The following is a 26,576-nucleotide window of genomic DNA, read 5'->3' on the forward strand; positions in this document are numbered from 1 at the left end:
ACCTGCCCCTGGCATTGAATATTTGAATCATAGGTGGCCACTGGAATCAGACAAGTTACCTGATACCTCACTGGATAAAGTTAGGACAGACGTTTTCCTGTCCTAACTTCATCTGGGCACTTACCCAGTTAGTGGACTGAGAATTGCTGGTGACTAGCTCCACCCTGACTCTGCCCCCAGCACACACATGGCAGACAAAGCACATATTCTGGGGCTGCTCAGTGGGATTAAACAGGATGGAAGCCTTCCTACCTGGTTAATCCTTTTGAGTATCTATCCTGTGATCACCAATTTTCAACCATTTTAAGGCTGGTGAATTTGTGACATTATTATACATGGAAAGCCCTTTTCTACAACCCTATAAACACTCAAATCACCAAGAAAACATAGTAGATGATGACAGATAAAGACCACAATGACCCATCCAGTCTGACCAGTAAGGTGATAAGGGTTGTAATAGCTGCACCATGCAATTTTCCCTTATGCCCCCTGCTGCTCCCTTCCCCCCTCCCGGACCCACCCATCAGTCAGCTCCACCCCCCACCATGCCTACCTCAGGCATCTGGTGGTCTCGTGGCCTAATTGGGGTAAGAGCAATTCATAGTCGTTCTCACCCTGATCATCTCTGCTGTCAAAATGGCCACTGTGAGCTTCAGCAGCATTCTCGTAAGACTGCCACTGAAGGTCTCAGCAGTCTTCTTGGGATTGGAGCTGGTATAGGCAGGCGCAACAAGTTGTCATTTTCGGCCAAAACTCAAATCCAAATTTCAGGCCAGTTTCAGTGTTGAAACTGAAATTTGACTGGCCTCTAACTTAGTGCAAGGGAAAGTCCCGTGTTAAGATGCACTAAACTCATTTCCTAATGGAGTCTAAGACTCCAAAGAACTTTTCCTAGAACTTTATTAATGACTGACTGATTATAGATGAACAAAAGTAAGACAAACATTCAGAAAATGCAGATCGTTTTCCATTCTATTTTGTTCCATCAATCAGACAATCAATGGATGAAGCTCACAGTAAAACAGGTGCAATGAAAAGCATCTATTTCATTTTTGCCCTTATTAAACCTGAAGCCTAATTACCTTGTTTCTGAGAGATGTCCGCTGGAGCGTGCGGCGAATGGGACCCGTGGCTGAAGTGCTCATTACTGTACGGAATGAGTGGCGTAAGTGGATGGATTGCGTGGGACGGCTGAACTACAGGCACTTTGTTAGACTGAAAGACACAAGTGATAAGAACCAGCTTCACACTCTAGGATCAGTAACAAACAAAAGCACATGGAAGCACATTCTTTGCACAGCCAACTTGCCAAGGCTTGGCTATGGGTAAGGCGCCTACATCGTTCCATGTCCAGGGAGATCAGCTGAGCCAGTCCTGGATTTACTCCAAATGTAACTCTTTTGAGTTCCTTAAAGGAAAGTACGACTACACCTTCTGCATGCAATGGGATAAGTCCGGGACTGGACATAGAGTTATATTTTATGGACAAATAGGTAAGATTAAGCCCATATAGATTACATTTCTGTACACCACTTTGGGTGGATTTCTGCAAAAAGGTGGCTAAATATATCCTAATAAATAAAATAAATAAAAAAAGATCTATGGAAAACATACAGGCAGGCGCTTTGCCAACTTGTCCTCAGAGGTGTGCTGAGGGAGTTTTGTCCTGCTATTTCTGATCTCACAGCCCCTGGATCTGTAATGCTAAAATGAGCCAAACGAAGACAGTTTTGCTGTGCAGTTACTAGGCACTGGGTTGCAGTCAGGTAAGGGGCCCTTTTACTAAGATGCATTAAGTGCTAACATGCGCCTAATGCAGCAAAAAGCACCTAACGCAGGATGCACTAAAGCATTCTGCGTTAGTTTGGCCATGTGCATGCACTAATCGTGCGCTAAATATTTTTTCGTATTTTTCCAGAGGGGGTGTTCATGCACCAAATGTACATTATCGTGTGCATACAAAATAGGTGACAGTATGTGCTGCCGCAGTGATTTTCAAAAATGACTGCTCACTAATGGCAACTTAGCACATGGCCAGAAATGAAAATAATAGAAAAAAAGGCATTTTTATGGCAGTAAAATGGCCGTAGCACATGGGAAAGCCTGCATAAGAGCGAACTAAAGCCGCTCTTTACCGCAGCTTAGTAAAAGGACCCCTATTACAGTGCTTAATATACCGCCAGCCACAAAACAATAACATTAAATAATACAAACGTAAAATAGCAGAAATTAAAATTGGAAAGATAGAAACATACTATTGTTACTTGAACTTGTGATCCTCATTGAAATCGGAAGTCACATTTCCAAGCGCATGGTTTTACAAAACTTTCATGCATTGTTATTCACAGTAGTATAGCCAGAGGGTCCTTAGGGGCCTGGGCCCCCCAGGTTCCTAAGCTCTGCTGGTTTGGCTGGAGGGGGCTACCAATCCCCACCAGCCAAAGCTTTTCCACAGTGATATTTGGCACCATGCTGCCTCTCCTGCTTTCCCCTCCCCCATGTGCATGCTCAGTTTTTGTGAAACTGAGCACATGCGAGCTTTGCACATACTCAATTTCACTAAAAGCGAGCATGTGCATCGGGGTGGAAAAGCGGGACAGGCAGCACGGTGTCAAATATCACTACAGAAAGGATTTTGCTGGCGGGGCTTGGGGACCCCTGCCAGACCAGGTATGTGGGGTTGTGACGGGGGCTGAGAGTGGTGGGAAGGTGGAGCAAAATGTGCCCCTCTACTTTGGGCTCCCCCCCCCCAAAAAAAATTCAAGGTCTGGCTATGCCTCTGGTTATTCAGATGTAGGGTTACCATATGTCCGGATTTACCTGGACATGTCCTCTTTTTGAGCACATGTCCGGGCAACCGGGCGGGTTTTGCCAATCTGCCCGTTTGTCCAGAAATCCGGACAAACGGGCAGATTGCTAGCCTCCCCTCCCCTCCCTTTACTTACTACTGCCCTGGTGGTCTAGTGACCTCTTCCACCTTCGGGGCAGGAAAGAGCCCTCTCTTTCCTGCCCGGAGCGCTGCCCTGCATGCATCCTTCCTTTTGCTGATCTCGGCGCCGATTCAAAATGGTCGCCGAGAGTTGAATTGACCTTGCAAGACTTCAACTCTCGGCGGCCATTTTGAATCGGCACCGAGATCAGCAAAAGGAAGGATGCATGCAGGGCAGCGCTCCAGGCAGGAAAGAGGGGGTTCTTTCCTGCCCCAAAGAGGTCACTAGACCACCAGGGCAGTAGTAAGGTAAAGGGAGGGGGGTGACAGGGAGGGGGGGGGTGATGGGGTGTGTGACAGGGGGGAGGGGGAAATGTGACAGGGGGCGGAGCAAGGGTGCGAAAGGGGGTGGGGTGTGAAAGGGGTGGGGCGTGTGGTAGGGGGGCATGTGTTCTCCTTTTTGGGTGAGAAAATATGGTAACCCTTCAGATGAAAATAAGCTATAGTGGGCATTTTCAATCATGAAGAGACCCAGGCACAGCCATGCTTGGGCTGAAATTCACAGCCTGGCTTTCCAAGTTGCACTTGCCTGTCTTCCAAAGTCCAGATGTGCTTTGGAGCTGATCCCTATCTGTATAACTTGAAAGTGTATTAACCCAATTGACACTGTCTTCCCCTCTTATCTCCAAGGATGAGTGTACTTTTGGCTACATGCAGCCTCCTCTTACCCTCTGAGGAACGGTGGGGGTTCCCTTTGATGGATCTGTGATGCCACCCTCTCTTTTAATCAACCTTGTTGGCATTACAAATAGTGAGAATATGTGTCAGTCTAACTAAACAGTTCTCTGCTTTCCCAAACTTGTTAAATGCTACAGGACTGTGAAGGAAGACTTGAAGGATGACAAGATAATGCTACAACACTATTGTAAACTGATGTTTATCTTGCACACTAATTTCTGCCTTCTGAAAAAGTTTAGAAATAACAGTATGTGGGAAACAATTTTAGCTACTTTTTTTTTCACAAACAGTAATACTCTGATCTAATACTACAAGCTGGGGAAAGCAGTGGTCAAGCACCTCATTGAGTCTGCCAGGAAATTGTCACACAAGTCGCAACCTCCATAAGTCATTCACAGCTTGGTACTTACCCTGATGAGAACCATCCTCTCAGATTTCCCCCAGAGTTCACTTAGGGGCCCTTTCACTAAGTAGCGGTAAGCCCACCGCGGGCTTACGTGCGCTAGGGGCGTATCTGGACTTCGCCGGTAGGGGGGTCCAGAGCTGAGGTGAGGGGGCACATTTTAGCCCCCCCCCTGCCGCCATTGCCACCACCCCCTCCAGAACCAGAACCACCTCCAACAACTGTCGCCCGCCCGCCCAACGACCCTCTCGACCCCCCGCCCGCTGTCGCTTACCTGTGCTGGCGGGGGACCCCAACCCCTGCCAGCCGAAGCCGTCATCCTTCGTTCGTTTGTTTTCTTCTTTCTGAGTCTCACTCTGACGTCCTGCACACGTTCTGCACCTTGTGTACGTGCAGGACGTCAGAGACGAGTCAGACTCAGAAAGAAGAAAACAAACGAATGAAGGATGACGGCTTCGGCTGGCGGGGATTGGGGTCCCCGCCAGCAAAGGTAGGCGGCGAAAGGGGGGGTTGTGAAGGCCGTCGGTAGGGGGGTCCAGGGCCAAATCTACGGGCCCCATGGCCCCATTACAGATACGCCCCTGACGCGCGCCAATCCGGAACTACCACGGGAGCTTGGCGGTAGTTTCCACACCTAGCCCACGGCATTTCTGGTGCTAGAAAAATCTGTCCTATTTTTGTAGCACCGAAACTTAACCGGAGGTAATCGCTGTCCGGTTACAACCGGGTTAGCATGGGAGACCTTACCGCCATCTCAATGGGTGGCAGTAAGGGTCCCACCAAAATGGCCGTGGGGTACGAGGTTCATTTACTGTACAGCCATTTCTTTTCCCCCCAAAAATGGACAGCCTTATACTCGCTACGGTAAAAGCGGGTCTCAGCAGACGTCAAAAACACGCGCTGATGCTAGCGCAGGCCCCCTTTTACCACAGCTTAGTAAAAGGACCCCTTAACCAGTTAGTGCTGCTGAAAATAACCGGTTAGTACTGAACAAAAACTAGCTATTGGGGTGGTATTTCAGGGGTTGAGTCGGCACTTGGGCTGTTACATGCCGATATTCAGCCAGGGTTATTGCATAAACAGGACCACATAAAAGTCGGTCCTATCTTTATGCGGTAACTTATAGCTGCTTAAGTGTTGGATATCGCATTTAGGGGCCCTTTTATTAAGGTGCACCTAAAAGTGGTCTGCACCGATGTAAGTGCGTGTTTTGGATGCGCACAGGTCCATTTTTCAGCGCGCCTGGAAAAAAAGTCATTTTTTGTGGCTGAAAATGGACGTGCGGCAAAATTAAAACCAGCACGCGTCCATTTTCGGCCTGACCTTAATGGCACCCATTGACTTAGCGGTAAGGTCTCATGTGCTAACCGGGTAGTAAGCGGCCAGCAAACATAAACTGCCAATTACCGCTGGGTAAGCACCACACGATGGAAAATAGAAAATATTTTCTACTGTGTGTTTTAGGCATGCGTTAAAAATGGAATTACCACCTGGGGCACGCGGTAGCCAGGTGGTACTTCCAATTTGAAATGCGTTGGACATGCATAGGCGCCTACACAGCTTAGTAAAAAGGGCTCCTTAACCAGCTATTCGTTAGTCGACTCTGCAAACCCGGAAAACCAATGCCGGCGCCCAGACAATGACCTGGCATTGAATATCCAGGTTTAACACTGGCAGCAGTCAGCGCAACACTGATCACTGCTGGCTGCAGGGGCGGAATGATAGTGACCTGGGCCCTCGGGCCATAAGGGTCATAGGTCCCTAACTACTTGTCAAAAGTGAATAAATTAGATGGAAGCTAGGGGAGACTGGGCTCCCTCTACTGCTGTGGGCCCTCGGGTACTGCCCTATTTCCAATGGTCAGTCCGTCCCCTGGCTGGCTGAATATCGGGCCCATTGAGTTTTGGCATGCTGAAACTTCTGTCCCCTTCTTCTCTCTTTTTGTCATTCTCTCCCCCTCCTCCATGACATCTGTCCTGCTAGGGGCCTGTGGAAATATTATTTTTGTATCGGGGATAGAGGAGAAGGAATGGGGAGCCATTAGCTAACCACTTGCCCTTTGGGAGAGCCTTCTCTGGTTGGATAGAAGTATTGATTCTGTTCCTGACTCTATTTCTGAAAATCTTTCTTTAAAGGTCGACAGAATGTCAAAGGTTCTTGGTATCATCTTCGACACCACTCTTTCTTTTGAACCTCAAGTAAAACATATTTCACAAGTTTTTAAGTTTCGTCAGTTATGTCATATCCGTCATTTCTTTTATGCTCACCACTTTGCTACTTTGGTGGAGGCTACTGCATTATCTCATTTTGACTACTGTAATATCTTATATTTATCTATTACTACTAAACTTCACTCCAAATTACAGATTGATATTGAAACTTAAAAGATCAGATAGTTCCTCCTCAGATCTTGCTTCTCTTCATTGGCTTCCATTTCAAGCTCGTGTTCTGTTTAAATTGTCCTGTATAATATTCGAAATGTTTGATGGATTTGTTCCCACTTATATTCTTGACTTTTTAAAATTTCCTACAGTTTTGTTAGAATGAGGGACCCACTTCACTCGTTTCTGTCTTCTTTTTTAGGAGTTATCTTGCATTATCTTGAGGCTTCTTTCATTTATCAAACTCCTCAGTTTTTGTCATCTCTTCCATTGTCATTACACTTTTTGGGTTCTTATTATTCTTTTAGTAAAAACTTGAAAATTTTTAAAGATCTTTATGGGTAAAATTTTTTTCTTTTCTTCTTTTTCGTTACTTCTTTGTTACCCGTTTTGAACCACTTTTTGTAGGAGTTAGTGGGATACAAAAGCCATATTGCATTACATGACATTACAAGGATGTAGGTTTGCAGCCACATAAAAACTGCTCTTCACTGCAAAGTTTCTTGTAATAAATTAAGGAGGTACGGGTCAGGTGTGCACAGTTATTAGATAGATAATTTCAACCACAAGTAGGGAGGAGGTGCAGTTTTTCTGTGCACTGAGAACCCAGGAGGTGTCTTGCAAAGCTTGAAGAACCTGGGTCATGTGTAACTGTTTTGTCTGGGAAGACATATCCATCATGTGCCATGTTTACAGCAGTCTCTATGTGAATCCTGCCAAAACTCTTAGGATTAATAATGCTGGATCCTTTCCCTTTGCCCTTCTGTGCCAAGAGTTGAGATTTTTAGGTGCACATTTTTGGCAGCTGTGAAACTTGCTGTGACTTCTAGCTGCAGAAGGGAATTTTTGGAGTGGAGCTGTTATTTCCTGGCACTGTATAACTAATTTGGAGGCAGTTAAGACTACATGCCAGCAACCTATGTTCTGCTGTTAATATACAGCTCTGAGGTTAACGCCGTGCAGACAAAAAAAACCAAAAAAAGTATCACAACAACTCTCTACCCTTCAGAACTAGGCCCATAGGTATGACTGTATTAAATCAGAAAATGACAATGGCTGCATCAAAGCTACAGACCTACAAATGAATCAGGCCTTAACAGGACAGCAAACTGAGTGTCAAGTATCATAAAATACTGGAATGAATGAAAGCAGGATGACTTGAAACTTCACCAAGTTTCCGTTCGATTTTCCACTCTGCATGCTGATGACTTACATCAAAGCCTGATGGATACATTGCCAAGAGCGGGTGGCATTAGACACTTGACTCATGTGGTCTCTACATCTTACCAACCTTTTAGCCAAACAGGAAACAAATTTTGACCACAATAAGTTTTTAACTCTGTAGGCAATAAACTCCTGCCTGCCTGCCATAAGGAAACTTGGTGCTGGGGCTCTTACAATGATGACGGTTCTTTACTCGTCATCTGCCAACAAAATTCATGTCTGCAGGGTTGATGAAGTAACTTTTCAAAGGTCTGGTTGAGATGTAGGTGATCAAAAGAAAAGGAGTTATGCACGTAACTTGACCCATTGCATTCAAGGTGGATTTCCAGTTGTCTAAAAATATTTGCACACTTTCATTATTAATGCAAGTTTTGCTGTACATATGAAAAGATGTTCCATGGGCACCAAAACTGATGTACAGAATCCAAAATTAAAAAAAAAAAATCTCCATGTGGAAGTGATAGCAGGTATACAATACAGTTAGCTGCGTAGATGCCTGACCTTCATTGTCAACCAATGCATGCATCATCTGCTTTAATATTGGGTTGCTTTTGTGCAGTTAGGTATAGGAATGAATATATAACCAGGGCTAGCCCAGAGGGTCTCCAACTCCACAGATGAACCTTTAGCCATATGCCCCTCCCCACCAGGAGTTGTTCAAGCCCTAACCCCAACATCCAGCATCTCTCCTTCCCTTCATGTCTCCCCCTCCCCCCCGGGGTGTCTGGCACTCCCCTTCTCTTCTGTACTCCTCTTCTATCCAGCATCTCCCCTTTTCTACTACTACTATTTAGCATTTCTATAGCGCTACAAGGCGTACGCAGCGCTGCACAAACATAGAAGAAAGACAGTCCCTGCTCAAAGAGCTTACAATCTAATAGACAAAAAATAAATAAAGTAAGCAAATCAAATCAATTAATGTGAACGGGAATGAAGAGAGGAGGGTAGGTGGAGGCGAGTGGTTACAAGTGGTTACGAGTCAAAAGCAATGTTAAAGAGGTGGGCTTTCAGTCTAGATTTAAAGGTGGCCAAGGATGGGGCAAGACGTAGGGGCTCAGGAAGTTTATTCCAGGCATAGGGTGCAGCGAGACAGAAGGCGCGAAGTCTGGAGTTGGCAGTAGTGGAGAAGGGAACAGATAAGAAGGATTTATCCATGGAGCGGAGTGCACAGGAAGGGGTGTAGGGAAGGACGAGTGTGGAGAGATACTGGGGAGCAGCAGAGTGAGTACATTTATAGGTTAGTAGAAGAAGTTTGAACAGGATGCGAAAACGGATAGGGAGCCAGTGAAGGGTCTTGAGGAGAGGGGTAGTATGAGTAAAGCGACCCTGGCAGAAGACGAGATGGGCAGCAGAGTTTTGAACCGACTGGAGAGGGGAGAGGTGACTAAGTGGGAGGCCAGCAAGAAGCAGATTGCAGTAGTCTAAACGAGAGGTGACAAGGGTGTGGATAAGGGTTTTGGCAGAGTGCTCGGAAAGAAAGAGATGGATTTTATGGATGTTGTAAAGAAAGAAACGACAGGTCTTGGCGATCTGCTGGATATGAGCAGAGAAGGAGAGAGAAGAGTCAAAGATGACCCCAAGGTTTCGAGCTGAGGAGACAGGGAGAATGAGAGAGCCATCAACAGAAATAGAAAACGGGGGGAGCGGGGAGGTGGGTTTGGGGGGGAAAATGAGAAGCTCGGTTTTGGTTATATTTAATTTCAGGTGGCGTTGAGACATCCAGACAGCAATGTCAGACAAGCACGCTGAAACTTTGGTTTGGATGCAAGGTGAGATATCAGGGGTAGAAAGGTAGATTTGGGAGTCATCAGCATAGAGATGGTAGGAAAAGCCATGGGATGAGATTAATGAACCAAGGGAAGAAGTGTAGATAGAAAAGAGGAGGGGACCAAGAACAGAACCCTGAGGTACACCGACAGGCAGAGGGATAGAAGTAGAAGAGGATCCACCAGAGTGAACACTAAAGGTGCGGAGGGAGAGGTAGGAAGAGAACCAGGAAAGGATAGAGCCCTGGAATCCAAGTGAGGACAGGGTATCGAGAAGTATGCTGTGATCGACAGTGTCAAAAGCAGCGGAAAGATCAAGAAGAATGAGGATGGAATATTGACCTCTGGATTTAGCCAGTAATAGGTCATTGGAGACTTTAGTAAGCGCAGTTTCGGTTGAGTGGAGAGGGCGAAAACCAGGTGTCCAGGATAATGCTCCTCTGTCTTTAGAGTAAGGAAATTTCAGGAACCCCTCTCCTAATCTGTGAAAATAATAGTGAAGTTATGAGGCGTATTTTTAAAGCACTTAGACTTACAAAGTTCCATAGTAGCCTATGGAACTTTGTAAGTCTAAGTGCTTTGAAAATTAGACCCAATGTAGACTAGGTTAAACTGTCCGAGATGGAATGAGTGTTCCTTGTACATGTGCAGAGCAGAGATCTGGTGGGTTTGAGCATACGAGGGTTCCTGCTGAAATTCAGGGACAAATGATCCTAATACGCAAATTTGGGACAATCCTTAGCGATATGCCACTCACTGGACTGGTTTTGTTGGGGATGGTTGCTTTCATTGCTATCAGGCAGTGAGGGCCTTGGGGCTATTGCTTCCCTGCCTACCAGGGCTTGGCTTTTTCCGAAAGTAATCCCCAGGGAGTGGATATAATGCCTCACCCACCGGCTAATGGGTTACACTTGTGTTTTCTGTTCTCCTGGGGACTATGCAAGGTAAAACAGAAAAGTGGGAAGAAACTGTAATATGTTGCGCACTAATTTATTTATTTATTAGGATTTATTTACCGCCTTTTTGAAGGAATTCACTCAAGGCGGTGTACAGTAAGAAGAGATCAAACATGAGCAATAGACAATTATAACAGTAAAAATATTCAAATAACAACACAAAGTATGGCACAATACACTACTTACAATGTGAACACAATATGTAATAGAACATTATAATTGATAGCGAGGGGTAATAGATAGGTAAGAAAGTAGGAAGAGTTAGAAAGTAAAATGATTGATTTAAAGAAAGTTGCACGAGGTCAGACAGATGGTTAAATATTATCTCAGCTAGGGTAGGAGTGGATAAATTAATGGAAGCGAATTTACAAAAAGGTAGCAATCCCACTTGCTGGCACTCAAAAATGTGCACCATAGGACACTGTGCAAAGAATCCATGCTTAAATTAATCATGAGGGCACAGGGAAATCCCAGACATAAGCATGAGGTTAGCTAAGGGAAAGGGGATGGGTCTTGATATACTGCCTTTCTGTAGTCACAATCAAAGTAGTTTACATATTATATACAGGTACGTATTTTGTATGCGGGACAACTGAGGGATAAGTGACTTGCCCAGTCACAAGGGAGCTGTAGTGGGAATCGAACCCAGTTCACCAGGATCAAAGCCCGCTGCACTAACTACTATGATTTGATTCTGGCCTGGCAGTGCCACCTTTGGGCCTCTAGCTCAGTTGAAACAGGCTATCTTAACTTTATGTATTTAGGGGTCCTTTTACTAAAGGGTGGTAGGGCTACCGCATAGCTAGCATGCAGGAAAACAGCACTACAGTCGGGTGTGCCCAGGTGTCTAGCGGTAGTACTGTGTTCAGAGCGTGCCGTTTCTCACACAAGTAGCGTGCCAATTTTATTCTTGATGAGGCGCTAGATCCAATTTAAGCTGGGTAATGCACTGGTTCCTACGGTCCCGTTTCGAATGTCTTCATCAGGGAACCTGCTCACACCTAGAACACTGCGCCTCATCAAGAATAAAATTGGCACAGCATTGAGAAAAAAAATTCGGCAATATTGGGCAAGATAAGTGAATTAATTCCATGCTTTTGTTGATACGTTTAACAGTTTTTTAAGTCTTAAAAAGACGCTTATATGTTGTAATTAAAATTAAAACAAAAAAAGAAAATACAAAAAATTGAGGCTTTTTGAGTCAGTGATGACTTTTTCTACGAGCTATACAATGAACACCTATGTGTGAAAATAGCCGTAGCAGTTGAGACTTTTCCCTCATTTGCAACAAAATCTCTGCTATTGGTGTAATTAGATTATCTAGCATAGTAGCAGTTTATCTGGTGTTGGAATTTTTATTAGCCCACGGCCATTTACTGGCTCCATTGAAAATAGAGGCCCCCTTTTACTAAGGCGCGCTGATGCTTTTAGCGCGGGCTAAAATTGTGGGCGTGCTAAACGTTAGAGATGCCAATGCATTCCTATGGGTGTCTCTAATGTTTAGCGTGTCCACGATTTTAGCACACGCTAAAAATGTGAGTGTACCTTAGTAAAAGGGGGCCAAAGGTTTTTACGGCCGTGGTAAAAAGTGGCCAGAGCGTGTTGGAAATCCACACGCTAAAACTACCGCCAGCCACTTTTTAGTGTGGCTTAGTAAAAGGACCCCTTAACCAGTTAGTGGACTGAATATCATCGCTAACTGATTAAGTGCTGGCTCCGCCCCGACCCTCCCCAGAGGCCTCTGATTGGCTGAGGAGAATGTCAGCATTCCTTCAAATTTGCGGTGCCATTTTGGAAATAGTTAGTGGTGGCAACATTCTCCCTCCTGAAGCAGGATTCGAAACAAGGAATGCCTTTAAACTCTTGTCGAGGCTGTGTGGTTTCGTGCTTTGGATGTGTATCTTCTATTGCTACTGAAGCTAAGTTTTGATTTTTTCTTATTGTGCACTTTTGAGAATGTTTTTTCAGCTCTGTTTTTTGGCAATACATATATATTCAATTTTTCCTTATGATAACATTTGAGAGAATGCACAGTTTGATGACATTTAAATTTCAAAACTTTTACTGAATGTGATTTTTGAAACAGTGTTTTTCGCTCTTTGGCGTTTTTACACTGTTGTTTCTTCATATTGCAGTAGAAGCCACTGATAGTAGTCCAATAAGGATTGTTTTAAAAGTCTATGACTTTCTCTGAACCATTGAGACTTCGTTTAATTATTTTAGTTCTGTGGGTCCTTTTCTATGCTTTTTGTTCAAATATAAGAGTGGGAAAAGTTTTTAACTATCCACTTAAGTACCACTGAATATTGACAGATGACCAGCTAAGGGAGAGGGTGTGTGTGTGTGTGTGTGTGTGTGTGTGGGGGGGGGGGGGGTTAAGCTTAGTTTAGTTTATTTTGACTTAATATACCACCCTTCAGGTGAATCAGAGTTGTGTACAAATTAAGAAACTCCATCAAATGTAAAGAGGTTGAAATCTACAAAAAAAAAAAAGGTTCCAAGCACGACTCCACTGTCATGAGGACTCTAAGGGGAAAAATTTGGGAAGGCCATCTTAAAGAAATGCGCCTTAAGCAGTGACCAAAACTGAGGAAAGGAGTCTCAGAACGTAAAAAGGGGGAGAGCATTCCATACAGATAGAACTTTATAGAAAAAGGCTGAATGACGAGTGGACTCGAGATGAGAGCAAAAGACTGAGAGGAGTGAAAGTCGGGAGGCTGTAGATGAACGCAATGAGCGAGAAGGAGTATAAGGCAGTGATGTGCTGGAGCCGGCTCGCAAGAGTCGGTTGTTAAATTTATTGGCATCTTGCGAGCCGGTTGTTTACCGAGTGCGAGCCGGCTTGCCTCTCTTCCCCCCACCCCACGAGCTGCAGGCTCCCCCGCTCCGCAGGTCGTCCATCATCTCCTGTCTGCCCTCAGCTCCCCGATAGCCCTCATTTCCTTCCTGCCGCCGCCCTGCCTTTAAATATTGTATTTTTCCTTGAGTCGCGGCGCCAAGCCCCCTCCCTGCCCATCTTCAAATCCTTGCTCAAGGCCCACCTCTTCAATGTCGCTTTCGGCATCTAACCATTGTACCTCTATCCAGGAAATCTAGACTGCCCCCAACTTGATTGACTGCACTTTTTTGTCCTTTAGATTGTAAGCTCCTTTGAGCAGGGACTGTCCTTCTTTGTTAGATAGTACAGCGCTGTGTAACCCTGGTAGTGCTTTAGAAATGTTAAATAGTAGTAGTAGTAGAGTAGGGGAGGGGCTAGATAGTTGACATGGGCTGCTGGGGTGGGGATGCTGGAAGGAGATGGTTAACATGGGTGGATGGAGGGGAGGGCAGGGGGGAGAAGAGGGTTGCTGGACATGGGTGGATGGAGGGGAGGGCAGGGGGGAGAGGTGGGTTGCTGGACATGGGTGAATGGAGGGTAGGGGAGAGGAGGGTTGCTGGACATGGGTGGATGGAGGGGAGGGCAGGGGGAGAGAGGAGGGTTGCTGGACATGGGTGGATGGAGGGGAGGGCAGGGGGAGAGAGGAGGGTTGCTGGACATGGGTGGGTGGATGGAGGGGAGAGCAGGGGGAGAGGAGGGTTGCTGGACATAGGTGGGTGGATGGAGGGGAGGGCAGGGGGGAGAGGAGGGTTGCTGGACATGGGTGGATGGAGGGGAGGGCAGGGGAGAGGAGGGTTGCATGGCATGGATGGAGGAGAGGGAAAGGAGAGAGAAGAAATGCTGGACATAGATGGAGGGGAGGGAAGAGTGAGGAAGGAGATGAGATTAGGGAAAAGGAAGAGAGGAGAAAAACTGCATATGGATGAAGAAAATAGGCAGAAGCTGGATCCACTGGACAGTCAAGTCTGCGGAGGACCCAGCTTTTACTTACGGATGTAGGGCAAGAAATGAAGAAGAAAGGCGGAAAGTAAAGAAATAAATGGAAAGGAAGCCCTGGAAACGGAGTTAAGAGGACAGATAGCAGCAGAATCGGATACTGGGCCAGCATGATCAGAAAAACAAAGTCACCAGACAACAAAGGTAGAAAAAAATCATTTTATTTTAATTATAGTGTTTGGAATATCTCCACTTTGAGAATCAGGTGCTCAGCATTAAAAGTTTATATTTATTTACTTATTTATGGCATTTTATCCCACTTTAAACATGAATTAGATTGGAACCTGGGATCATTTAATTTTTTTTTCCTGGAGTAATGCATTGCCCCCCCCCCCCAGGCTCACTCCCCGGCTATAGCCAGCTCTGCAATTTGGGGGGGGGGGGGGCGCAGAGATGGACGGGGAGGGGGGGGGGTGCAGAGGTGGACTGGGGAGAGAGCCTGTTGTTAAACATTTACCAGCACATCATTGGTGTATGGGGTAATCAATGACGAGATAGACAGGAGCTTCTCCTGCCCAGTTAAAGCCTTTTGAATATTGGGTTCATTTATTTCAGGATGTGTTTGGAGAGTAACTTTTACCAGAGGGACTGGAATTTGGAATGCGTGGTTTTGCCTCAACTCTGGACTCTTCCTCTATATCTTCTCAATAGACATCTTAATTATGTAACTTTGATCTCTACACTACTTCATTAAAATTTTTCCGCTTTTATTAGACACTTGTTATTGTAAACCGTTGATTCAGTATTCTCAGCAGCGGTACGTTCAATGTTAAACAAACCTGAAACCACGAATGCTGAGTTGAATTATGAAAATCTCAGAAAGGGGGCGCTGAAGGGCTTGACAGTGAATTGAGGGGTGCGCAAGGCCGAAGGTTGGCCTAGGAAGCCTACCCCTCCCCCCTTCCAAGGGCCCTGATTGCTTTTAAAGAAGATGATTTCAACACAAGAGAAGGCAGTCTAAAACCGATACCAGCAAAATCTGCCCTGTTTTTTTTTTTTTTAATTGCTGGCTTCTATCTTCTCTACAGTTTTACCTTAAGCTGCTCTAGATAAGAAATGAACAATCACTTGCTTTGTCACCTGCAAAGACAAATATGGAAACATCCCCCTCTAAGTTTTGCAATGACTGATCTCTCACTGTCACTAACCAAATACTGTACACAAGTTTGCTGCTGACGGCTTAGCAATCGCTGCTGTGGTTTTCAGCAGCCCTATGGGATAACCTGAGCAGCGGTGACCAAATATCAGTCAGCTCACTTTCAAACCTTCCCACACAGTTAGCCCCAGGAACAACAATGCAAAAAGCCAGTGGGTACACCTGTCCCCATTATCCACTCAATGGGAGAGGAAGAAAATAAAAAAGCTGTTTTTAAAAAAATAGATCACATCACCACATATTTGTTTCTCTACTGGACTTGGCGAACGCCATTACGGTACTATGTAAGCCACATTGAGCCTGCAAACAGGTGGGAAAATGTGGGATACAAATGTAACAAATAAATAAATAAAATACATTATTTTTAAAATGACTTATTTTGTGTCAAAACTCTTAGAGCTATAAGAAATTGCATCATTTCAGAAACAGCCTCAAGCTGCTTTTAATTTTTTGAAAGTGAATGTCATCGTAAATGAAAACAGTTAAATGAGAAAAATGATTCTTCCTTCTGTTGGTGGTGGAGGGTCTAGAACACGGCAGGAAAACAGAAGAACAGTAACCCTTGTAGACACATAGATGACTCAGTCACAACAAGGGTGACAAAAGAAAGGGCAGCAGACGATGTCCGAACCAACACCTTTATTAAACATCCAGGACTCAACACAAGTTGTGTTTCAGCCCGCAAAGGCTAATGCTGTGTTGGAGTTCTGAGATGTCAGCAGGGGCGTAGCCAGACTTCGGCGGGAGGAGGGTCCAGAGCCCTAGGTGAGGAGGCACATTTTAGCCCCCCCCCCGCCATTTTTGACCCCCCCCTGGCGCCGCCTCTCCCTGTCCCTTTTGACACCCCCTCCCGCCGCCGCTGCGAACCCTCCACAGGGGATGTCAGGACTCACAGAAACAGAATCCAGATCAGCAACACACCGGAGACCGGCGCTAAAGAGGATTTCGGCTGGCAGGGGTTGGGGACCCCCACCAGCAAAGCTACCTGACTACGGCGACAGCAGGGGGGGGGGGTCGAATGTGGCGGGAGAGGGTCGGTGGAGGAGGGGGTGAGAACGGGGGCCAAGGCTAAATCTGCGAGGGCCCATGTCCCCATAGCCCTACCTAGCTAAGCCCCTGGATGTCAGATATACCCATGTTACCCCCCCCCCCCCCCCAGAATGGCTAGTTGGAGGAGCTGTGGTGAAACAGGCACTATCCCCGAATTCTATATAGTGCGACCGAAATTGCGGTTGCAAATCTGGTCGTATTTTGGATTTGTGCCCACAATTTAAATACTTAACAAGCCAACCAGCGCCAATAATTGCCATGTAACAAGCAATTACTGGCCCTAATTGGCATTAATTAGAATGTATGTGCACACCTTGCTAAGCGTATTCTGTAAAGTGATGCGCGTAAATTCTAAAGCGCATTGCCAAAAAGGGGGCATGGCTACGGGCATGGAATGGCGGGCTGTAGCCAGTCTGAAAATCTACACACAGGGTTATAGAATACACCTGCTTTGGGACTAACTTAGGCGCTGGTATTTACACCAAGTTTTACTTGGCATAAATGGACGCGGCAAGAGTTACGCACAGGCATGACCGCTAGGCGAATTCTTTGAACCTGCTTTGTGTATTCTATTAACTGGACCTAAATCTAGGTGCAGTTTACAGAATACGCCTAAGCGTAAATATTTTAGGTGTTGATTTTTCAGGCACCATATCTAGAATCTAGTCCTTTCTGTCACATTTTGGATATGGCTCCAAACGGTTTATTTTAATTTGGCTTTCAATAGTAGCTTAAGGTGAGTTACATTCAGGAACAGTAGGTATTTCCCTGTCTCCAGAGGACTTACAATCTAAGGGGCCCTTTTACTAAAGGGCTTTAAAAAATGGACCATTAGAACAGAAGAATAGCCATACTGGGTCAGAGCAACGGTCCACTTAGCCCAATATCCTGCTTCCAACAGTGGCCTGACAGAATTCCAAATAATAGCAAGATTAATGCTACCAATTTCAGGGCAAACATTGGCTTTCTCACGTCTGTCTCAATAACAGACTATGGATTTTTCCTCCAGGAACTTGTCCAAACCTTTTGTAAACCCAGATACGCTAACCGCTGTTATCACATCCTCTGGCAACGAGTTCCATAGCTTAACTATCTGCTGAGTGAAAAAATATTTCCTCCCATTTGTTTTAAAGGTATTTCAGTGTAACTTCATCGAGTGTCCGTTAGTCTTTGTACTTCTTGAAAGAGTAAAAAATCGATTTACTTCAAAGTAAAAAAAAAAAAGCAAAAAAAATCAATTCACTTCTACTCGTTCTACACCATTCAGGATTTTTTTCAGTGGCAGAGTTGGGCATCACCTGGTTGGCAGCAATATTTGGTCTGGTAACCAGGTAACTATGGGGTAATTCTCTACAGGTCCCTTAAAGTTAGGTGCCGGCATCATCATTGTTTATCCACTCCTACCCTAGCTGAGATAATATTTAACCATCTCTCTCACCTCTTGTGCAACTTTCTTTAAATCAGTCACCTTACTTTCTAACTCTTCCTACTTTCTTACCTATCTATATGTTCCATCTTTGCTTATTAAAATGTTCTATTACGTATTGTGTTGACGTTGTAAGTAGCATACTATGCCATACTTTGTATTGTTATTTGAATATTTTTACTGCTATAATTGTCTACTGCTCATGTTTGATCTATTCTTACTGTACATTGCCTTGAGTGAATTCCTTCAAAAAGGCGAAAAATAAATCCTAATAAATAAAAAATGATGCGTACTCAGCACAAACTATGTCGGTTCTAGAATAGTAGCCTAAATCAACAGTTACCTGTCTAACGTGAGGCGTGAGCACTTACGCTAGATCAATGCCTGGTGCAAATGCTCAAACCTAACTGCTAAAATTTTGTAACACGCACACAAGTGTTAGCCATGCCTTTGACCCGCAATTCTCCTCACAGCTCCACACCACCTTGCAGCAGCGTAGCGTCTTCTCCCCCACCCCCTTGTGCTGCCACCTTAAAATCCTCTTTGCTGCAGTCTTCACCCAGGTAGTGGCAGTCATAGGCTGCCTGCGGCCTGCATCTGGACTTCGTCCCTGAACTGTCCCGCCTCTTCTGATGCAACTTCCTGTTTTGTGAATGGCAGGACGGTTCAGGGAAGAAGTCCTGGTGCAGGCCGCAGGCAACCTATGAGTGCTGCTGCTGCCCAGGTGAAGACTGCAGCAAAGAGGTTTTAAGATGGGGGCGGGGGGCCGGGTCTGACAGGGGGTGCATATGCCGCTGACGAACCTAGTTTAATTATGCCACTGCAACCTTGCAGTTGTGCACAAGGGAATTTGAACACATTTTGTAGAATTAACATCAATTAAAGCCAATTATTGGTTGTTAACTCCAATTAGCAGCTAATTTAACAATTAAGTTATGTGCATAATTAACACTATTCTACAGCTTTGCACGCTATCTGTTAATTTGTACGAATGAGTTTGTAGAATTGGGGGTATGTGGGTAAAATGAGGACAGCAAAATGGCTGCCCTAACTTTATAGGGGGAGTTGTCTGGGTACTGATCTGAACATCATTGCCAACAGCTGCATTGAAGCTGGATATTCAGGGGTCCTTTTAGAAAGGTGCGCTGTAAACTGGCCTGCGGTAGTGTAGATGCAGGTTTTGGGCACACGCAGAATCATTTTTCAGTGCACCTACAAAAAATGCCTTTTTAAAATTTTTGCCGAAATTGGACGTGCGGCAAAATGAAAATTGCTGTGCGTCCCTTTTGGGTCTGAGACCTTACCACCAGCCATTGTCCTAGCGGTAAAGTCTCACGCCGCAACTGGGCGGTAATGACCTACGCACGCCAAATACTACTTGGCGCGTGTCTGATATGAGTGGCCGAAAATAAAAATTATTTTTTCAGATGTGCGTATTGGACGTGCACCAAAAATGAAATTACCGCAAAAGCCAAGATAGCCTGGCAGTAACTCCATTTTGGCGCACGTTGGGTGCACATAGACGCTTACGCGACTTAGAAAAGGGCCCCATGCTGACTGCCACGATCTGAACACTGAGCCGGTTAAGTCCATTTAGTCCATTCAGTTTCATTCCTCCTACAACTACACAGATCCCAGTTGATCTCTGGGTTTCCAAATCCAGGACAGCTCGGCTTTCACAGGATACTGATTGGACTTCAGTGTTTGGCCTTATCATTTAGCTCTGCCAGGGCTCTTTTCTATTCTCCTGTATCTCAGCCTCCAATTCCCATCCTCCTATTTTTTCTGGTTTGCCTCTGTATCTTACCTCTTCCTGTTTACGTCTCCACCTTTCCTCGCCTGTCAGGCTTCTTGAATTTGATTTCGATTTTCATCCAAAACCTTTTCTCTGAGAGCAAGTCTTGTTCTGCTCACCTTTCTTTAGTGGTTAGTCTATATTGGGCCACTGATAAAACAAAGAAAGCTGAACACATAGGGGTAGTTATCCATCCAGTGGCGGTCAGTGTTTTTCTGACCACTGTTGGCTTTATCCAAGGATATTTAATGCAGGGTCATGTCCGGACACTGGCATTGAGTACCCTGGTATACACGGCCGGCTAACTCTTACACAGTTAACAGTAATATTCATCTGAGGATCACATAAAGATAGGGCTGTGTTTTAAGCGATTAACTGTATAAGTGCCGACTATGCCCCCAGACTACCCACAAATTAGCCAGTTTTGGCTTAGGTACTAACTGTGGTTAAGTGCCGCTGAATTTTACTGGTTGGCTCCAGTCAAGTGACTGGCTGTTTAAATCACTTTGAATATCGACTCGATAACATCTTACTCAAAAGCAGCAGTCTGACCGCTGACCTCTTGAATAGGTTCAACAGGGATGCTGGATAAGAGTTTCCTCAGTATGCACCAAATCCTTAAGGACTGACAAAACCTTTTACTTTTAAATGCTTTACACTTATAAAAATTCATATTTATGTCTTTTTTTCCCAGCTCTATAATGCAGGACTTTAATGCTATTAAATCAGTCAGCTGATAGAGGGTTATTTCTACTTGATGAGAATTTTAATATCTTTGATTTGGGAAGCTACTTTTCCTCTCTTCACCTGGCTGTGTTTTTGTAGTACATGCGCCAACAGAAGTGCACTATATTTCATATTAACCCTCTTGTGAAAATTGAGAGTTTCTGAAACTTATGACATTGGTTAACCACTGCCTGCCTGAAAGAGCTGCACCAGACACCACATCTCATCGCAAATGGTCCCTGCATGCAGCTACGCTAGACACACCTTAAAATGAAGCAACAGCCAAACCCAATCCAACGTCTTCTCAAACACATATCTTCAGTCTTATGGTTCTTCTCTGCTACAGTTCATCCTCTGTATGTGTTCATGGGACTTGCAAAACACCACTAGCCAAGTTGAATTCTCTAACCCTTTCAGCAAACAGATCACATTTGCTTTTTTGGGGGGGGTACTGTTATTTGCTTTGAGTATATTTTTATCTTGAGTACTTGGTAAATTATTTATTCTAAGTCTGTTGTGTAACTGTATTGGTTTATTTTTGGTTAAGGCATGTTACTATTTTTATGCACTTTGTTTAGGGCTGTAAAATGAACCAGTCAGTAACACTATTTTAAAAGAAATAATTAGCAAGGGAAAATCTCCAGAGAGACAAACACAAAAGAGCTAAGTTGACTTGTTATCTGAACGTTTCTACCTTTCAAAATATTTGATAAAGAGTTGAGAAGGATCTGCTAATCTAGAGCACAGGTCCTTCCTTGTGTTGTGTTTGTCACAAGAACAACATGAGAACATCTTTCTGCCCCAGTGATAACATGACTAAGCTGGAGCGAAGGAAGGCTTCATTTGGGCAACATTCCCAAGAATGTCTGTTCCAACAGACTCCATTTAAAGCGGCAGCCCATGACAGCTGATTCTTGGAGGTGGAAACAAGCAGAAAAGAAATAATAGCAAGAGGGCCCAGAGCTGACAGAAGATTAGGAAGGTCCTTGGCGAAGTGAAAAAAAATAAAAACCATGCATTAACAATCAGCTGGGCTCAGTGCCAGGGTATTAGCTACCCTAGGCAAACCATCAGCCTTGTGCCTCCCTTCAAATACATTTTAGGCACTCCCCTCAAATTTTTGATGATCATCCCAACACCAAGCCTCTGAAAATGGTCCTGTAAAAATACTGAATTGACATACTTTTAAGTATTAGATTTTGTTTTGTACCATCTATATACACTGGGGCCTTTTACTAAGGTGTGTAGGCGCCTACGTGCGTCCAACCTGCATCAAATTGGCACTTCTGCCTGGCTACCATGTGTCCTGGGCGGTAATACCATTTTTGGTGTGCACCCAAAACGCGCTAGAAAATATTTTCTATTTTCTACTGTGTGGTGCTTACCCGGCGGTAATCGGCAGGTTATGTGCATTGAACTCTTACCACCCGGTTAGCGTGTGAGACTTTACTGCTAAGTCAATGGGTGGCGGTAAGGTCTTAGGCCGAAAATGGACGTGCTCTGGTTTTAATTTTGCTGCACGTCCATTTCCTGGCACAAAAAAAATGTCTTTTTTCCAGGCGCACTGAGGAAATGGACCAGTGCGCTTTCAAAACACGCACCTACACCAGCGCAGGCACTTTTAGGCGTGCCTTAGTAAAAGGGCCCCACTGTGTCCAGAAATAAATGAGCTCCCTAAACATTTTGCAATAACAACTTCAAACCGCCACCAAATTCATTAAAAGTTTACATGCAACAAGTGACGTCTATTGATAGGAATCCCTCATCCCGTTTAAGAGATTTTTAATTTTTACAAACTGCTGTTACAAATCTCAGTTTCTCACATGACTTAATTACTTACTTACTCGCTGACATCATCCGTGATTTCATTGCGCATTGGTAAACAAACAAAATGTTATCAAAAGAAGATTCAGTTTTAATTACAATACTCAGAGTTGAAAAGGATACAGTGCTAAAAGATCAAATTTAAACATTCAGGGGCCCCTTTACTAAGCCGCGTAAGCATCTACGCGCACCCAACGTGTACCAAAATGGAGTAATCGCCCGACTACCGCGTGGCTCTTGCAGTAATTTCATTTTTGGCGCGTCCATTTGACGTGCGTAGGTCATTACTGCCTGGTTACCACGTGAGACTTTACCAGTAGGTCAATGGCTGGCAGTAAGGTCGCACACCCAAAATGGATACACGGCAATTTTGATTTTGCCGCACGTCCATTTTCAGCAAAAATAAAAACAGGTCTTTTTTACAGGCGCACTGAAAAATGGATCGGCGTATACCAATTGAACCCTGATGTAAATCTTCACACCTACATTCGGCATGGATCCTCCTTATTCCATAACAATGCATATAAATTGTGGGAATACCCCCTTTTTTGGAGCCAGATGTAAAATTTACGCACTGATCCGGCCACATAAATTTGCACAGCTAAATTTCAACTAATGCCAATTAGCACTGATAACTGATTGTTAGGGCCCAATTATCGGTGCTAATTGGCTCATTAATCAATTTGGGCGTGTGCCCAAATTTGTGCATGGAATTAAAAGTGCCATTTATAGAATTTGAGAGGTAATGGGGGCAATTTATGAACGTCATTTTCCTGAGTAGATGGGCTATTTGAAAACCTGATCAGAGGAACAGGTAGTCAGTTTGGAGGAGGAAAGGAAATGTGCAGATTTGTCTTCATTGATTTCAGAAAAGGAAGAAAAGCAGGCACGGGTTGAAGGAGGGCTTGAAAGAATGGACTGAGGGAAGAAGAAGTGGTGGTGACTTGTCTGAGAGTTCAAGGTTAATCTTGTGAACCTTATCATGAAAGTACTCAGCCAGAGTCTGAGGAGAACGTGAAGGGGGAGTTGGAGGTGAAGGCACTTTGAGGAGAGAGTTCAGTGTGGCAAAGAGATGCTGAGGGTTTGAGCCAAGAGAGTTTGTCAAATGGGTGTAGTAGACCCAGGGGTGTAGCCAGACAGCAGATTTTGGGTGGGCCTAGGCAAGAAGTGGGTGGACACCAAATGTTCTCTCCCCTACCCCCACATCAAAAAAATATCTCAGCTGGTGGGAAAATGCTTCTCTCCAGTCTCCACCTTGGTAGTCTGCAGCAGGCATGCGCTGAAAACTGAGCATGCGAAGGTGCCAGTATTGTGGAGAGCAGCATTTTCATTACCATGTGCTACTGTTGGATGGGCCAGAGCCCTAAGTGGGTGGGCCCCGGCCCACCCAGGCCCACCTGTGGCTACGCCACTGAGTAGACCTGTTTGGCAAGTGAAAGAGCAGACTGGAAGGAGGTCAGCAAACATTTAAAATTCAGCTAAAGGTGTTCTGCAGATCAAGCACAGGAATGTAGGTAGCAGATTCTAGAGGTCAGCCAAGGCTGGCCTTTGGTATGCCTTACAGAACGGGGAATGGAAGGAGCAAGAGTATCCAGAGCAAAGGAGAGAGTTCTACCACCTTCCCGTTTCTGGAAGAGGTTTGTTTGCGGATTAATACCTTTCAAATATTTGAATTTCTGTATCATATCACCCCTAGTTCTCCTTTCCTGCAGGGTATACATGTTCAGGTCATCAAGTCTCTACACAAACCACATACCATGTTTGTTGCCTTTCTTTGAACTGCTTCCAGCCTTTTTACATCTTTAGCAAAACTGAATACAATACTCCAAGTGAGGCCTCACTAACGACTTGTACAGGGGCATCAACACCTACTTTCTTCTGCTGGTTATACCCCTCTCTATGCAGCCTAGCATCCTTCTGGCAGAGGCCACCGCCTTGTCACATTGTTTCGCCATCTTGAGATCCTCCGACATCATCACCCCAAGGTCTCTCTCCTGAGCTGAGCTTACCAATCTCTTCCCTCCTATCTGGTACATCACTTTTGGATTTTTGTACTCCAAGTGCATCACTCTGCACTTCTTCGCATTACATTTTCACTGCCAGACCCTTGACCATTCTTCCAACATTTGGAGATCCCTTCTCATGGTTTTTACACCATCCAGTGTATCCACTTTATTGGCTATTTTCATGTCATCTGCAAAAAGACAAACTTTTCCTTCTAACCCACCAGTAATGTCTCACAAATATATTAAACAGAATCAGCCCCAGCACCGACTCCTGAGGCACACCACTGCTCACTTTTCTTTCTTCTGAGCAGACTCCGTTTACCACCATCCTCTGTCGCCTTTTGGTCAACCAGTTTCCAATCCATTTCACCACTTTGGGTCCTAATTTCAGCCCTCTCAGCTTATTCATGAGTCTTCTGTGAGGGACCGTATCAAAGACTTTGCTGAAATCTAAGTAGATTACATCTAACACATGTCCATTATCCAGTTCTTTGGTCACCCAGTCAAAAAGTCAATCAGATTTGTTTGGCAGGATTTTCCTTTGGTAAAGCCATGTTGCCTCGGATCCTGCTTCTAGAAAGTTAACTGTCTTTTCCTTCAGCAGTGACTCCATTATTTTTCCTATTACCGACATGAGGCTTACCAGCCTGTAGCTTCCCACTTCTTCGCTGCCCCTGCTTTTGTGAAGAGGGACCACATCAGCTCATCTCCAGTCCAGAGGAACTTCTCCCGTCTCTAAAGATCAATTAAATAAATCCTTAAGAGGTCCCGCCAGGACTTCTCTGAGCTCCCTCAGTATCCTGGGATGTATCCCATCCAGCCCCATACCTTTGTCCACTGCCAGATTTTCAAGATGTTTATAAATGCTTTCTTCCATGTAATATTCAGTCCATTCACAGATATATCCTCAACAGCCAACCGGGGTCCTTCTCCAGGATTTTCTTCCATGAACACAGACAAGAAGTATTTGTTCAGCACTTTTGCTTTATTCCCATCACTCTCCACAAAGCCATTCTCAACATCTTTCAGTCTTACAATTCCATTCCTATCTTTTCTCCTTTCCCCAATATATCTGAAAAAGGTCTTGACACCTCTCTTTACATCTTTAGCCATTTTTTCTTCCACCCATGCTTTCACTAGCCATATTTCCCTCTTAGCTTCGTTGAGTTTAAGCTGTGATCCTCTTGTTGCATTCTTCTGTATTTCTTGATTGAAGCCCCGTTTGCCCTTATTTTTTCAGCCACCTGTTTGGAGAATCATAGAGGTTTCCTGTTTCTTTTGTTTTTGTTTACTTTCCTTGTGTAAAGATCAGTTACCATACGAACAGCAGCTTTCAGCTTGGACCACTACGCTTCCACTTCACCCATGCCTACCCATGAAATCAGCTCCTTTCAGGTATTCCCCAATTTTACCAAAATCACCAGTGCTTTGAGTTTTGTGTGGCTGCACTCCATTTTTGATTTATATCAAACCATATCGTGTAATGATCGCTATTGCCTAGGTGGGCACCCATCCGGACAATGGAAAGACTGCCTCCATTTGTGAGTACTAGATCCAGCGTCAACCCTTCCCTCGTGGGTTTCGTCATCATTTATCTGAACAAGGCACTTTGACAGGCATCCACGATCTCCCTACTTCTTTCTGATTCTGCCGATGGGACAGAATCCACATCAGGCAAGTTGAAATCTCCCAACAACAGCGCCTCCCCTTTCACACCAAGCTTATGGATATCGTCTATCAGATCCTTGTCCAGCTTCTCCATTTGTACTGGAGGTCTGTAGATAACACCAGTGTGGATACAGGTTCCATCTTCTCTTTCCGGCACGATCCAAATAGCTTCTTTCTTTCCCCAAGTTCCCTGTATTTCAGCAGCTCTGATACTGTTTTTCACATACAGAGCCACTGCTCCACCTCTTTTGCCCTCCCTATCCTGCCTAAAAAGATTATAACCCGGTATGGTTGCATCCCATTCATGAGAGTCATTGAACAATGTCTCTGTAATAGCAACAATATCCAAGTCTTCTTCAAATGGCATCTCCTGCTGCAAAATCTCACAGCTCTTATCGGGAGACTAGTCCTGTGGCAGCAGGAGTTGATGTTTTATTAATGTGTCTCCTGCTGCAGAGGGAGAGGGAGGCCTGCTGCATGAGACCAGGGAGTGGGAGTTTGTGATCTTTCAACAGGAATTCTATTAAATTTCTATTAAAATCATTTATATGCTGCTCATGAGCTAAATAAAGCTATCTAAGCAGCGTGGGAGACTTAGCAAGTCTGAAACACTATTACCAAGTCAGCTGTACACTGGTCTGAAAAGTATAATTT

At 44.7% G+C, this 26,576-nt stretch overlaps 1 protein-coding gene across 8 annotated transcripts in view; it reads right to left on the bottom strand.

The window, feature by feature from the left end:
* TCF7 (transcription factor 7) overlaps window positions 1–26,576 on the bottom strand; it is a 154,863-nt gene that overhangs the window by 61,718 nt on the left and 66,569 nt on the right. For all 8 annotated transcript variants that reach the window (XM_030211849.1, XM_030211848.1, XM_030211847.1 and 5 more), the window contains exon 4: window positions 1,083–1,215. In XM_030211849.1, coding sequence (XP_030067709.1) covers window positions 1,083–1,215 — 133 coding nt within the window. The remainder of the gene's footprint in view (window positions 1–1,082; window positions 1,216–26,576) is intronic.

Source organism: Microcaecilia unicolor, chromosome 8, assembly GCF_901765095.1.
Source record: "Microcaecilia unicolor chromosome 8, aMicUni1.1, whole genome shotgun sequence".
Lineage (NCBI taxonomy): Eukaryota > Metazoa > Chordata > Amphibia > Gymnophiona > Siphonopidae > Microcaecilia > Microcaecilia unicolor.